The sequence below is a fragment of the Polistes canadensis genome, unplaced genomic scaffold (assembly GCF_001313835.1).
Source record: "Polistes canadensis isolate GaletaPanama2010 unplaced genomic scaffold, ASM131383v1 scaffold_21, whole genome shotgun sequence".
Lineage (NCBI taxonomy): Eukaryota > Metazoa > Arthropoda > Insecta > Hymenoptera > Vespidae > Polistes > Polistes canadensis.
This window is the reverse complement of record NW_014569568.1, coordinates 127055-143914: the sequence shown is the minus strand read 5'-3', so window position 1 is coordinate 143914 and position 16860 is coordinate 127055. Positions and strand designations below refer to the sequence as shown.

At 28.1% G+C, this 16860-nt stretch overlaps 1 protein-coding gene across 1 annotated transcript in view; it reads left to right on the top strand.

The window, feature by feature from the left end:
• LOC106793944 (potassium voltage-gated channel subfamily H member 6-like) overlaps window positions 1–16860 on the top strand; it is a 68450-nt gene that overhangs the window by 36483 nt on the left and 15107 nt on the right. The window contains exons 4-5 of the mRNA XM_014761248.1: window positions 7871–8029; window positions 13835–13985. Of these exons, the coding sequence (XP_014616734.1) occupies window positions 7871–8029; window positions 13835–13985 (310 nt within the window). The remainder of the gene's footprint in view (window positions 1–7870; window positions 8030–13834; window positions 13986–16860) is intronic.

The following is a 16860-nucleotide window of genomic DNA, read 5'->3' as shown; positions in this document are numbered from 1 at the left end:
TAAACGAAATACTAAGTGTGTTACATTGGTTCCAATAAAAACCAAATTATATAAAATAAGAATACTGCACAATTTTCTTTGAAAATGAATTCATTTATCTAATAATAATATTTAACGGAAAGATATACCAATGTTAATGTATATCCAAATTCTATTATATATCAAAGATAAGAAAAAAGATATCCTGATAAAAGTAACACCATAATCTATCTTATAAGTGTTCAAGAATTATCCCAAGAAAATAAAGATGAAGATGCAACACATGGGGTTGAAGAAAACCATATATATAAAATGAGTAAATGATAAATTAATAAATAAAAATATATATAAATAAATAGAATATAAGTCGAACAGAGAATGATGATTATATTCATACGCGAAGGCGTCAAAAAGTAAGAGTTACAATTTAACGAGCAATAAAATTTTGTGGTGCACCACATCCTGTTCATCCGGTACCACTATCCGTGCGCGCGAGCACACATATACATGGATAGGTAGATGAATGAATGAATGAATGGTATATTATATTGCAATAATTTACAACAGTGTATGATTTTAATTAAAATGCATCTTACTCGAGCGAAGACAATTTAATATCAACGAATTTAGCATACCAAGCTCATTTAATGATCTTCTATTCATACATTTATTCCTTTCTAACGATTAAAAAGGTAATTTGAAGCTTGTTGTTGCTTCGTTATTAGAAAAATATACAAGACAAATAAAGAAAAGAGAGAAACTTTTGGAATTTCTTAATTACAATAATGACGTAATCTTAAAAATATTACGAGATTAAAATTTCGAAATATTTACTTCATTCTTAACGATTATTTTAATAGCATTAATATGATAATATGAAGATATATGTGATATGGAATATACATATATATATATATTAATAATTAATATATTAATATATTATATATAAAAAGAATTATATATTATAATAATATAATTAATATATATATGGATTAGAATTAGTTGCTTATCCACTCGACTTATTCATCAACACCACAAACCCCGTTGCCATTCTGTCTCGACGTAGTCTCATCTTAATTAACGTCATTCCCTCCTTTATTCTTTTCATTCGGATTCTTGGCGACCCTTCTGTATGACCTGGAAGTTAAACAAGGAAGACCTAATGAGGTCAGAACAAAGGGAGAGTTAGAGTACTCTTAGGCGAGTACTTCACTCGCGTGGTTACTTCGTTGCTGATAATTAAGTCGGTCGTTCAAAGGACTTTTGCGGTTATTGTTAACACCTCACCCCACTCACATCACCATCACCACCACCACCACCCTCCGTCATTCATATTTTTTTCTTTAATTTTTTCCCCACCCGTTTCTTTCTTTCTTTTTTTTATTCTTTCAATTCGTTCCTCGATCTTGAAACAACGCTAACAATAAATCATTTTACTTTTAATCAATTTGTTTGACGTTATATTTTTTTTTCATGATCAAATATATATAAAATAATATTTCTCGGTTAACGTGTTATTTTTGTTGTTGTTTTCTTTTTGTTATTTCAATCCAACTACAATTTTTGTTTCTGCTTTGTTTGTTTCTCTTTTCACGAAATTTTCCTTCTCTAAAAAAAAAAGCAACGTTAATTATTTACCATCTTCTTTTTACGCTTCGTATTATCAAGCGCGAGAAAATGGGTAATATTTTATTAACGTTATCTCGTGTGACACGTTTAGTACTGTGATGGTGATAATATTCGTGTTGGTAGTAGTAGTAGTGGTAGTGGTGGTGATGCTTTGAGTTAACTCGTGCGAGCCAATTTCGAGCTAATTACGTTGAGATAATTACGTTGGAATGTTCCTGCGTAACCCTAAACACACGTGTATATCGTATCTATATTGCGTGTACATGTATGTGTATGTATATGTTTGTATGCGTACGAATACTGTGTCGAGAGTAAAAGTATAATACGTGTAACAGAAAAAAAATCATTCTTCGATCATGCGTTTATATTTTTTTTATCGTTCAATATTATTTTCTTTTATCGATGATCAAAGTTACCATGAAACATAAAATTGACAAAGAAAAATTTGTATTTATTTTATTATTACTAATATACTTGTGTTAGAAAATTATTTGATATATGAATGGGTTGAAAAGTATTGAGCCCAACATAAGAAACGAATGAGAGGGTGGGAGGGGGTGATTTTTGTTCGAACAACTCCTATATAGGTTGTTAAAAAAAAAAGTAATGGTTAAACAAAATGAATTTCATTTTTGTTATTTTTTGTTTTGTTTTATTGACTAATCTTTCTGTTTCTGTTTTCTACCCCGGTTAGTTACAATTGTTCCGAATCTTGTTCCTTTTATTCTTTCTTCTTTAACAGGAGGAAATTTCGCTATTACTCACACACACACACATACACATACATATATACGGAATACACGGCAAGAGAGTTAGTCGATAAAAAGCATGGCCAGTGGATTCCGTTTCATTCTTTTATCTGTACTAGCGTTGAAGTGGAAAGTTCTGTTATTGGTAATACGGTATAATGTTCGTGGATTATATAGTTTTCCATGGATAGTTGGAAATGGGCCATGATATTATATTATATCAAACACACACACAACGACCGTGAAAATTTTCTATATTTATTTATTATTTTAATATATATATTAATTTTAAATATATCGTTAATTATAATATTAACAATATGTGTGTTCGTGTAATATTTTGATATTAAATTGAAGAAATTAATTCGTAAAATACACACACACAAAAATAATATTTTTATATAAAATAAATAATATTAATCGATTATTATTGGGGAAAAAAAAGTTGTTTTTGAATCAAATGATTTTTGTATCACGAATTCGCATGAATTATGTAATAGAAATAAATTCGTTGGCTTGATTTTATCTTTAATTCAGAGATTTAAAAAAATATAAAATTAGAAATATATTGTTATTTAATTTTTAAGAGAGAAAAAAAGAGAAAAATCATAATTCACATTTTGGAAAATTACGAGCAAAAAAAAAAAAAGAATATGGGTAAATAGTTGGATAGAGAAATAATCGAAGGTCGTTAGTATGCGTTTGAAATTTGGTACGGAAGCCTGTTGTCATTGCGTGACCGCACTCCGTTGAGTGCGTGACTTCGTCAAAGAGACAAAAGGGAAAATGAAAAAGAGAAAAAAGAAAAAAAAAAAAATGAAGGAAAAGAGAGAAAAAGAGAAAGAAGAAAAAAGAAAAGAAAAAAAAAAAAAAGAAGCTAATAGATAGGCATAGAACGAGAAAGCGTATACGGATCAATAGGACAGCCCAGCTGCAACTTTACCACGAAGAAACCACAGTGTAAGCTTCGTGTGTGTTTAATAACTATACCTATCCTAATTGGAGACACCCCAGTTAAAGGTATACTTCTTTTTTTTTTTTTTATTTTTATTTTTATTTTTCTTCTTTTTTTTTTCTTTTTATTTAAAATTTCAGTGATATTATACTCGAAATATTGTATATCTGTTAAAAAATTATTATTATTATTGTTGTCTTTTTAGGGTGTAATTATTTTCACAAGAACGAGTTTGTTTTTTATACTGTACGAATAATTTTCAAAGATTTGTATTAGAACGATTATGAACGTGTTTATAGATGATTTAATATTAATTAAAATACGATTGCTATAGTATTGTATTATTTATTAATATATTTTTTATTTCTTTTTCTTGTGTTCTCTATAGGAATAATCTTGATTGATGAATATTAATTGACGGTAAAAAGAATTTAAATGAGGTTCGTTTTGCAATTGGATTCTGAAAATGGATCGCGTATCTTTCATTAAATATTTTTTTAAACAATTTTCTTTTTTTTTTTTCTACATGCAGATCATAATCTATGAAAAATGAAGATAACATTTAAAATCATGATTAATACGAATATATATTTTAATTTAACATAATTACGAACGAGATATCTCTCTTTCAGTATGTTATTAAAAATTCAATATTTTACTTGACAAAATGATTTTGTATTATTAACAAATAGTAATTAATTTCAAATATCTGATTAATCTGAGTACGGTTAGAAAGAAAATATGTTAACGTATAAAAAGAAAAAAGAATAAAAAACCGTATCGAATAGATAAAATATTTCATAAATAATTGAAAAGAGAAAAAAAAAAGAAAATAAGATAAACGTGTTAAGTAGAGTTAATAAAGACGAATAATAATCGTGAGTGCATAGGATGCAAATGTTGCTATATCAAAATTCATGAAATAATAAAAAAAATAGAAAAAAAATAAGAAAATAAGATAAACGTGTTAAGTAGAGAATAAATAATAAAAAAAAGGAAAAAAAGAATAAGATAAACGTGTTAAATAGAATTAATAAAGACTAATAATAATCGTGAATGCATAGGATGCAAATGTTGCTATATCAAAATTCATGAAATAATAAAAAAAATAGAAAAAAAATAAGAAAATAAGATAAACGTGTTAAGTAGAGTTAATAAAGACCAATAATAATCGTGAATGCATAGTATGCAAAATGTTGATATACATCCACAAATTCATGAAATAATAATAATAAAAAAAAAGAAAGAAAGAAAAAAACATAAGATAAACGTGTTTAGGTAGAGTTAATAAAGACCGATAATAATCTAGGATGCATAGGATGCAAAATGTTGTTCCTACTAGATAAAACTATGACGTTTTCCATCTTTCATCCAGGTGGCCAATGGCACTCTTGGCACGCTCAGTTGCTCGTTGCGATTACGTTTTAACATACAACCAGTGTGTTTTCCATCTTCGAAGATTGCGCAACCAAAACTACCACCACCACCACCACCACCATCTTCACCACCACCTTCCTTCTTCTTCTTCTTCTTCCTCTCCTTCTTCTTATTCTTATTCTGTTTCACTTTAGCCACCAGCAAACACTTTGGATCGAGAATCCGAAGGTTGTTTTCTGCGAGCCACATTTTCGTACCGAGACATACTTTCCTTTTGTCGATCTCTTCTGGAACACGTCCAAGGTACCTTGACTCGTAAACCGCGTACCCAATTAGCTGTCTTCGATGAAGAAAAAAAAAAGAAAAAGAGAGAGATAGATAGGGAGAGAGGGGGTGGGTGACTTGTTCAATTTCGTGACGTTTAAGTTAGTTTCACCCATCTTTTTTCCGACAACCAACATCTTCCTCCCCCTTCCCCATTTCCTTTTTCTAACTCTAGCAGTATATTATTACACCTATCATGCTTGACGAGCCTTTGGTTCGACCTTGAAAACTAAAAAAAAAGAAGATCTTACGATACTTGAAAAAGTTTCTACGTCAAAATTATGGTTGACCCTTGAGAGATGTATTAACCATAGAATTACTAACTGGGGTAGATATCTAACCCAAGTAAACTTAAATTAAATGAATATTTGATCGTTTTTTCAATACTTTCATTGATTTCAATCGATTTTTCATCGAATAAACATTAGTCTAATTGAATTTGCTCTTTATCATTCTCTTTGGCATGAGAAAAAACCAAAAAAAATTTCATATACTTAAAAGTCTGATTATTGCTATCAGAACAGTTTTTAGGACTAAAAAACCATGGGGTAAATATATACTCCAGTTTGTAGTTTGAAGAATTAAACAATAAGTTTGTAATTTTAGGGTTAATTTAAGAAACAAATTTTAATTCTTAAATAAGAAAAAACGATATTTCAGGAAGAATGAAAATTTCGAGATTTAACGTCAAATGATCACGTTTTTTAATTTGTAAACAAAAATTCTGCTTGAAAAGGAATAAAATAAGGTATACTGTTCACTATCCAATTGGTCACACAATTTCATTCCATATGAAAGTATATATATATATTTAAAAAAAAAGAAAAATATTTCATTTTTGATTACGTTCATGGTAAGAATAAATATACACGAAATGTCGGTGTAGGTTTACTATTAAAACCCTTTGGGTATTTGCTTTTTTTTTTTTACCACGTTCTTTGAATATTGTATAACTCAAATGTAATCTTATATCCCTTTTTTAATTAAAGGGGTAAGGGTATCTTTAAACGTGAAAAGATTAAATATTAAATCATTAAGCCTTGGGGATGGGGGGGGGAGGTAGGAGTGTTGGTAGTAGATTAAGATTATGAAAAGAGCAGTTTGTTTTAAAGTAACCGTTTTGTTTCGAATATTAAATAACGAATCTTTTTATCTTATTTTTGTTTTTTTCTTGTTTTTTTCTTTTAAAAGCAAAAACGACATTGTTCCGTTGACTTGACTGTTCCGACATTTTGTCGTTCCGCGTATAAACTAGTACTGCAAAATATAATAATAATAATAAAAAAAAAAAAAAAAGAAAAATATCTTTTTGGCAACTCGCCAGATTCTTTATTAGCGAGTTTCAACGTTTTAACCGATCGAAGTTGGTTTCCCCTTTGGTTATATTATCATTCTGCGACTTTTAACACAATTTTATAATAAAACGTAAAAGTATTTAAATGGTCTCGACACATTCAATGTGTTAATAATATTAAATAATATATATATATTTTTTTTTTTATCCGTTTTAATTTTATGCAAACGAATAAACGATTTCTGATGGGTCAATTTTCGATTGGTTTTTTTAACATTTAACATATTTTGATTATTTTAACATATTATTAATTATTTATATCGTTCGACGCGTGGCAGAACAAAAAAATTCACACATTTTAAATATAACGTTATATAAAATATATTAACTTTAAATGTGAAATTACATTTATCTGTTTTTATTTTTTTTTTACAATATAAAACACGAATGATTGTTGCAAGCTTAACGAAAATATAAAAAAAATGWTTTGTAAAAAAGTRAAAATATTAGAATAAAATATATTAACTTTAAATGTGAAATTATATTTATCTTTTTACTTTTTTTTTCAATATAAAACACGAATGATTGTTGCAAGCTTAACGAAAATGTAAAAAAATGATTTGAAAAAAAAGTAAAAATATTAGAAACGTGATTCATTAAATTTTTCTATTGTCGAGATCATCCTGTTAAAATGATTTCGAATCGAACATTTTTAACGGGCACGTTAAACGTAATCGTTTGTTATTTATCGTTACCGCACGTTTACGATATATTCCCCCTTACATACTTCCCCACCCCTTCACCCCACCACACCACACCTTACCACGATTCCACGTTTATCTCTCTTTTTATTATTATTCTTTCTTTCTATCCTCTCGATAAACGACAATAAGAATGAAGGAAAAAATTCTGACGCGACGGGTAACCACAACGCGGATATAAATTTGTCGTCGGCCTTGACACGCATTTCGATAATAGTTGTCGCGCGTAGGAAAATAAAAATAAAAATAAAAAGAAGAAGAAGAAGAAGGAAAAAAAAAATAAATAGCTCAGAGAATAGAACGGGGAATAGGGGTGGGTGGTGGGGAGGGGTGTGAAGGAATCAAGGGAACGTTAGGAATAAGAAAAACGAACGACACGATTCGACATACGTTGAATTCTCTCTCATGAGGATTCTTAATCATCGTTAAAACCCGTTGGAATATTTTATATTTCAATATTATTATTATTATTATTATTATTATATATTTAAAACATAGATTGTAATATGAAAACAAAATAATATCGATTACACGAAAAGATATAATTATTATTAAATTATACTTGGATATATATATAAATCGGTTAGTATAAAATGTATGAGTACAAAAAAAATGTAATATAATAAAAAATAAGAATAAATCACATTGTTTCATTCTTAAAAAAAACTAGTTCTCAGAATGTTATTAGAAATAATGGGAAATTGATTGATTTGTGACAATAATAAATACTTGCTCTCTTCAGTGGGTATTAATATTTATATTATTTAATAAAAATTGATTATATTATTATTATTGTTTATAGGAACCAAATTCCTATGCAGCGAGGTGATAGCATTGATAAGGAGCGAGGTGGACGATATTTGTCTACAAATCATAAACTTCGAGGATCTGAGCACTCAGCCACCTCCCCAAGCTGCGATTCCACCACCCAGTCAAGCAAACAACAGGCTTGTAACGCGTTGTAAGTCAAATTTTATATATCATTTAATTACAATTATTTATTATATATAATTTAACTGTGTCTGTATATATAGATATATACACTAACTATACTTTATATACGAATTTAATTAATAACGATTAAGAATAATAAAAAAACGTACGATTTATTATCGATTATAATAATTGTTCATGAGTTTTGGAAACTAATTGTATGGGAAAACAAAATCAAGGATACGAATTAAACAAATCTAATTAAAAAAATATTCTAGAGAGTATAATTGAAAAAAATTAAATTAAAATTAAACAAAATGTAATATGTATTGTATGTGTGTATTATTATTTTTAATTTATCAGATTTGAGAGTAACAATATGTATGAAATAATGTTTACAAATGTTATCAGAATTAAATGTCAAGTTTTTTTGAACAAACTTAGAAATGTGATTAGGTTGATTGTGTTATTGAAGAGGTTTTAGAAGTTATCTTTTGGTTTCTCTAAAAGGTATCAAAAAACTTCTTTTTAATAGTAATCGCGTGGTATAACAGTCGACTGTCGTCCTCGTAACTGATCATTATTATTATGATCAAGAAATCGGGGTCAGGATTTAGCCGCATAATGAGTTTAACTGCGATCCTGCAAAAGTTATTATGCGAACGTTTACAATTCGCATGTTCTTTCGAACGAACTAACATAAGTCGATAGGCTAATAGAAATACACGTACGCACGCATGCACTAACGTACACGCATGCACACACTTTGCTAGTACATACAAGTATTTGACATATGTTAATTTTAGTATTTAAAGTAATTGCATAAGTGTTTTTTTGTTATTATTATTTAAAATCCAATCAACGATTATGAATTTCTAATTAATTGTTATTGCAACAATTAGGTATAGGCCATTGGCTATTAATTTTGTCATTATCCTTTTTTGATTGAATGATTCGAACGAGATGTGTGTGTGTGTATCGTTTCAATCGAAATATCGAAAATTAATTTTGATCCTGACCGTCGATAAACGTATTCTCTTTTAAATACGATATAACACGTAATTTTGTTCTACTTTTTTGTTAGTATCGCATGTATTGCCATCTTAATGTTAATAATATATTAAACCTGTTCAAAAAAACAATGTTAAATAATTCTGTAGATTTAAATTCATATTAGATATGACTATTCATGATACATCATAATGCATTCTTATTAATATTTAACATACACATAGAACATAATAAAACATATTAAGAAATCATAGATGATTCTAAATGATGTTTAAAGTATCTCTGTTCAAAAGACAATGTCAAACAATTCTAAAGATTTAAATTAATATGAGATATAAATTAAATCAACCAACTGAATTACATTTTGAACAATTAATGGTACATCAAAAAATGCATTCTTATTAATATTTAACATACACATAGAACATAGTCAAACATATTAAGAAATTATAAATGATTCTAAATAACGTTTAAAAGTATCTCTGTTAAAAAAAAAATATCAAACAAATCTAAAAATTTAAATTAATATGAGATATAAATTAAATCAACCAACTAAATTACAATTTGAACAATTAATGGTACATCAAAAAATGTATTCCTATTAATATTTAACATACACATAGGATCACGATATAAAAACATGTTCAGATATCATAGATAGATAGATAGATAGATATGCATTTCTAAAGATAAATAGATACACAGATACGTATATATAATATCGAATAATAGGAAAGGGACACGTCGTCAGCTTTTATATCTTCAGACTTGGTTTCGCTAAAACTATTTTTAGATAGTATGTCGGGTTTGTGAATGTGTGTGGCACGCCTAACGGTTAACCCTGACCCGATAATAAATGTTATGCCCTCGGATAGGAAACTATAGTCAATCTAACGTCGTCGTGTTGCCTCGACAAACTTCCCCCAACCCCTTTACCAACCCTCCTTACACACCCCACCTTCGTGTTCTTTTTCTTCTTCTTTCAACTTACCTCCTATTTAACCCCCTCCCCCATAACACATCGAGTGTGTTTAGACAACGCGATCAATCGATCGATCCTAATGTCTATTTCTTCCCCCCCACTACCCCCAATCCATTTTTTCACCCCCTATCCTAATCGATATCTTTTTTTTTTTTTCAACTCGATCGTAAGCGAATTCATTTCGTTGTTTGCATTTTGTTTTTTAAACATTACAATGAAATAAATGTTTAAATGTATATATTAATGATTGCAACGTATCTGACGATAGAATGATAGAACAAAAAAAATAAATTGTTAAATGTAAACTCGTATATGTGTGAGAGTATATATTAATAGAAAAATCATAAGAAAAAAGATAAGAAGGAAGGAAGGAAGGAAGGGGAGGATTGGATTGTTCAAGCGTAGAAAATTCATAACGCGAGAATGAATAATTCTCATTACGACCGTGATGTGTAATAAACGTGTCGTCTTATGTTACCGACAGTTAATATTTCATCTTAATCGAAAAACTTAAAATAATGTGTTGAGTATAATATATGTATATAAAAAGTAGACTGTAAGAAGGGTTTAAAGAAGAGAAAAAAAAAGAAAAAAAGGGTTAAAGAAAGATTTATCAATATAAGTTTTATAATAAAGGGGAGAAGAATTATAAAATGTGTATTAACCCTTGTTAATCGTTGTATCTTCTCTGTTTGCAGTATAGTTCGTGTTGTAAAAGGAATAAAAAAAAAAAAAAATATAAAAGAAAAATATGACATAGGGGGGTAGAATAAGATAAATCGTAGGTTAAAAAAAAACGTGGTATAGAAATACCGACACGGTTATATAGTCGACAGTCACGATTCATTTAAATTATGCAAAGAGATCATAGTACGGCAGAATCGAAAGTTTTCGAGTTACGATAATATAAAATACATATGTGTGTATGTGTGTGTGTGAGCACAGGCACACGTTTCAATATGTATTCTAATTATATAATTGATTTTATCGTAACAATAACGGCAATGCAGTTTCTACTAACTAGTAACATAATAGTAGAAACATAGTTGCATAGTAATCATAGCTCGTCCTTCCACTCGAAACTACGAGGATTGCATAGTGATCGATCCTTTTTAGTCCGAGGCGTCGCATCAAGGCGTCCAATAAACCTCGATCGATATCACATAGTATTATTTCCCTAGTTTTGCACCACACGTTGCAGCATGCTGTATTCTATACATAACATTTTTAATATATATATATAACATATACACATATATATATATTAGAGTTAAAATGTTTGAGTTTGACTACAAAGTTTCTTGGCAATATTAAAACATTCAAAATGTTATTTCGAAAATTAATTGTTATTTTTTTTTTTGCATTGTATTCATTTCCAAAATGTTTTTCTATTTGTTTTTTTAAAATAATATTTATCTACGATTATATAAATCCTATGAACGTTTCTATGGAAAAAAGTAATAGTGTAATATTTATTTTTTTGTTTGTTGTTTTCCTTTTGATATGTTAACTTAAATTCGATTAATAAATATTACAAATAAATTTATCTAATAATAATTTAACTTTGTTACGCGATAGAATGGTAAAGTGATTATATTGATAAGAAAAGAAAAGTAATAGAAAAAGATGAAAACAATAATAAAGTTGGACAAAGATATTTCGCGTACGGATAAAACTATTCGCAGATGTGTTGCAATAAACAAAAAAAAGAGAGAAAAAAAGACAAAAGTTAGTTTAGAAAATATGACGGTCACGAGATATAACATTTGTTATATATATATATACATATATATATTTTTGATTCATTGATCGCAATTATTGGAGGCGACGAGGCCATCTTTTTATCGGACAAGATAAAACCCTTTGGCGTTATCCCTTTAGCAAGGATATATCCCGTTGGGAACTATTTAGAAAGTAGCCAATCAATCCCCCACCTCCACCTTCCCCCTTTCCTTCCTTCCTTCCTTCTTTTCTTCCTCCCCCCCCCTTACCACCATCGCCACAAAGTTTCTCGATCGTTTAAACAACGCGATATCTTCGATAAATATTGGATAATAAAAAGTAACATCGAAGCTACTCTTATAAATGACGTTTTATTAAACGATCAATGTTTCTAATAACGTGTCGCGTGTATACTTACTATACTATACTTCAGATAATTGCCAATTGTTATTAGCGAATTTCTATCTTTTCATTTCTTTCATTAAATGTTACATAACACGACGTTATAAAAGTATTATATTATATTATTAAGAATTATTACACAGTTTTATTATTATTATTATTAATGTTTTTGTTTTGTTTTAATTGTTTAATCAATCATTTATTAAATACAGTTTAACATGTAAATCAAATACCGATATATATATATATATATGAGTTTTTATTTCGTTAAATTTGATTTTCGATTATCAAATGTAATTATATTTTATATAATTGTATTTATGTTCGTTATAAAATTTCGATGATACACCCTTTACATAATTATACACTTTTTTTTTTAAATAACAATTTCTTTTGGATATTACAAATATAATATGTGTCGTTTACTTACAACAGCAAAAATAACCAAAATAAATTCAATACAAATCCCATTAATATTTATTTTCTAAATTTTGTGGTTTATAATCGAATAAACAACAATAAAAAAAAAGAAATAAATTCGTTTTTATGTTGAATCGTCAAGTTAAAAAAAAAGAAACGTCATCGCGTTATTAGATAATTTTATCAACGCAAATTTACGAATTTAATTTATAAATTTAATTTCTTTCGTGTATTATATATATATATTATAATACATTTAGTCAACATATTATTTTTAAATCAAAAGGAATGAAGAGTTCACTGACTTATGTTTGGCTTGATATCAAACGTAAATTTGATTTTACTCTTTGCCAAACGTTTAGGTTCGTTCATTCGTAAGCAGATCTGACATATTCAGAATTTCGGGCCACGACGACTACGACGACGACATCGTTACATTTTCTCGCCTACGTAATAGATACCCCCCTTCACCCCCAAACTCTTCTATTTTCTACCCCTTTCCATCGTATTCGATAAACGGATAGGAGAATAACGGCAACAAATCAACGTTTAAATATATTTTTAAACGCTACGTTTTTAATCTAACAAAATATATTGCAATAATTAAGAAACAAACAAAAAAAGAAAACAAAAGAAAAATTTAAATCAAAAGTAATACCAAAAATAACACCAATCTAACTCTATTCGATTTAATTTGTGTTACGTACAGCATTAATCCACGTTAATTAAATATCATTTTTTAATAACTAAACGCGTTACAAAAGTTATTGTTTATTATTATATATACGTATATAATTATAATATTTAATGTTAAAGTTGTGTAAAATGATTTGATATAATGATTGAAAAGTTTCGAGTCTTACACCGAAACAACCACGGTTATAGAAGACTAACTTTTATTTATAACAAAAAAAAAAAAAATAGAAAATAAAATACATTTAATAAAAGTTGTTCTACGTTTAATGGTAAAAACTTTTCAAATCCCATTGACCAATATTAGAGACGAAAAAAAAAAACAAAGTATAAGAAAGTTTAAACGTTATTTAAAATATTTTGCGTAAAATAATTCTAAGTAACCTTTTTTTTTTGTTTTTCAATTAATTGTACAATTGGATAGAAAATTTCCAAAATTATTTCATAAATTGCAAAGGAAAAAAAGAAAGAAAGAAAAATAAGGAACAAACAATGAAAAATTTGTTATGAAATTGATTATTTGATGAACGTGGATTGGACTGTATTTGAAATTCGTTTTTACTAACAGTGACTAATTAAATTCAATGACGTTGACTCGAGCAGTCGACAGGGCAAGGGCATCCTTTCGAGCTGGGCTATCGAGAACCGGTGTCGTTGGTCCACCAAGGGTCAGAAATCGGCCAAGAACAACAAGCAACTTGCCTCATCGACTCGCAGATGGAACAATACTCGACGAGGACGCCTCTGAAAATTGGTAAGTCATTCATAAATCGATTTTTTTATTCATTCAATACTTGATTTATTTTCAAGCCTTCGCGTGGGTAAGCTCAAAACTTTTCAATACTATCTTTCTATGTGGTAGGATCAGAATTTTTCAAACTTTGTTTCTATGTGGTAGGATCAGAACTTTTCAACTTTGTTTTCTATGTAGTAGGGTTAGAATTTGTTAACTTTGTTTCTACGTAGTAGGTTTAGAATTTTTCAACTGTGTTTCTATGTGGTAGAGTCAAAATTTGTTAACTTTATTTCTATGTGGTAGGGTCAGAATTTTTCAAACTCTGTTTCCATGTGGTAGGGTCAAGACTTATCAATATTTCTGCAACCCTGACGCAACCCTAACGAATTAGAAGTAATTATTGCTTTATTAATATCAATTATAATTTTAATAATTTTACTCTTCTTATCAAATCCTAAATCTTTTCAAATAAATTTTAATATATTTCATAAATTATATTTTTGAATATTAATATCTACATTTTTAATATTAACTTGATTAGGAAGACAAGAAATTAAAACCCCATACATCGAATTAACACAATTTTACTCTATTCTTTATTTTATATATTTTTTAACAATCAATAAAATTAATAAATTTTGATTTCATATTTTATATAAAAAGTAATTTTGTAAAAATAGTTAATAAACTATAAAGCTTATATTTTGACTTTAAAGTTGTCCAAATCTAAAATATGTAATTGTTAGATAATTATTTTAATTATAAACGTGTTTAAATTTTAACAAAATTGTACAAATTTGGTATTCATCTTATCTCGATTATATATTTCTAATTTATTGAATACTTAGAAAATCCTAAGATATTTTAACATATTCCTTGTTTCTTCTCCGAAAAACTTGTTCGAATAATATAATTTTAATAACTAATTCGTTTATTGTGTCGTAGATTTATTTTCATGTATCCCTGGTGTATACGCAGAACGTGTGTTAGTCTATAAAATACTGTAGAAAAAAAAAAGTAAAGAAATAAAAAAAAAAAAATGAGAAAGAGAGAGAAATGTTGGAACATAAAACAAAAAGTAATCCAATTTTCTTAGACGATGCTCGAAAAACTTTTCTATCTTTCGTCTAATTTTTTTAACCTAACACTTCCCTCCCCACCCCCTTCCCCTATTCCCTATAATCGAATAAAATCGTTTCGAGAAATATTTCGCATTTTAAATGAAATCAATTCTCTATCGAAAATAATAATATCGTTTGTAATAATAATAATAATAATAATAATAATAATAATAATATAGTCACCCGTAAAATTAACAGACAAAAATTGATAGTAATCACTCGAATGATTTTTCTCCATTGTTGGTATAATAAAAAGAAAAAAAGAAAATCGGATGTAGAAAAATTGATAAGTTGCACACGCGTCCGAAGAAAATTGCGATTGAATTTCGTCTGGCGAATTGCGAATCCAGCTAAAGCAACCACTGAAAACTTAAACCGGTCGTACTAATATTTTCAAGAGAGCCCTAATTCTCCGTAAGAGAACGTGCCTAGATAAAATTTTCAAAAATAAAGATTTTTACACGAGGAACTATACTCGTACAATAGAAAAATACGTATTACGATATTTAACAAAATATCAAAAATGTAAAAAAGAAAAAATGAACGTTAACATTGTATAATTTTTTTGTTCTTCTCAATAATTCTTTTTTTCTTCTTCCTCTTCTTATCATTAAAATTTTAATTAATATCGAATCACGATCGAGATTCAATTTTTCTAATAAATACACATAAAACAAAAAAGTAAAACGAATTATATACAACATATTCGAATATTTTCTTTACCAATAAAAATAAAAAATCAAAACATATAATATCCCACACATGTTACATTTCTAGAGTATACGAATATACAATTACAGGATTGTTAAAAAGAAACAATCATGTCACCGTTGGTGTACTATCCAAGAAAAAAGAAACAAAATCAATTTCTAACATTATATTATATTTCTTAGAAAGAGAAAAACAAAACAAAATAAAAGCTACGAGAAATCAATAACATTTGAAACAATATTTGTATTTTACAATCATATAAAAAAACAATCGTTCTTCGATCGAGATATATATTTCTTTATTTTTGTGGGGTGGGGGTGGTGGTTATAGTCTTGCGTGACGTCCGACAAATTTTGATTCGTCAATTTGATAACTTTTTAAACTGACTAAAAATATTCTCTTCCTTTTTCTTTATTTGTCTGTCTGTCTGTCCATCCGTCAGTTGTGTCAGTTTCTCGTTTACAGTTAGTCGAACCTTTGTGTGTTCAACCCCCCGTTCCTCTAGCCACCCCCCCCACCCAATGCGAATTCTTCTCATTCGACGAAACTAATTTCCGTGGTACCGAATGCGATTGATCGATCGGATATTCTTCGTTTGTAGCAATTCCCGGATCCGTCCATTGTCCCGGAACGATTCCAATCGGACGACCAATCTAAACCACTGACCTCACCAAACTTCAACTCTATTCGCTTTTTCTATCTTAACTTTTATATTTCGGCGCGATTCTTAAACTTTCGTTGACGATCCTTTGATCCTTTCCTTTTTTTCATATTTCCTGTCACCTTTCTTTCTTTCTTCCTTTTTTTTTCTTTTGCATTTATTTTCTTTCCCTAACAATCTTACTCCTTTTTTATTTCTTTTACGTTGACAAAAAGAAATATTGCTTCGTGATATTTACTACTATTTTTATTATTCGATTTAACTTTATTTATATTTTTTTCTGTGTATGTGTGTGTGTGTACACCAAAAATATATATATAATATAATATAATAAAAAAAATTAATATATAATATAAATATATATTTGTGGTACTACACATAAATATATATATATATTAAA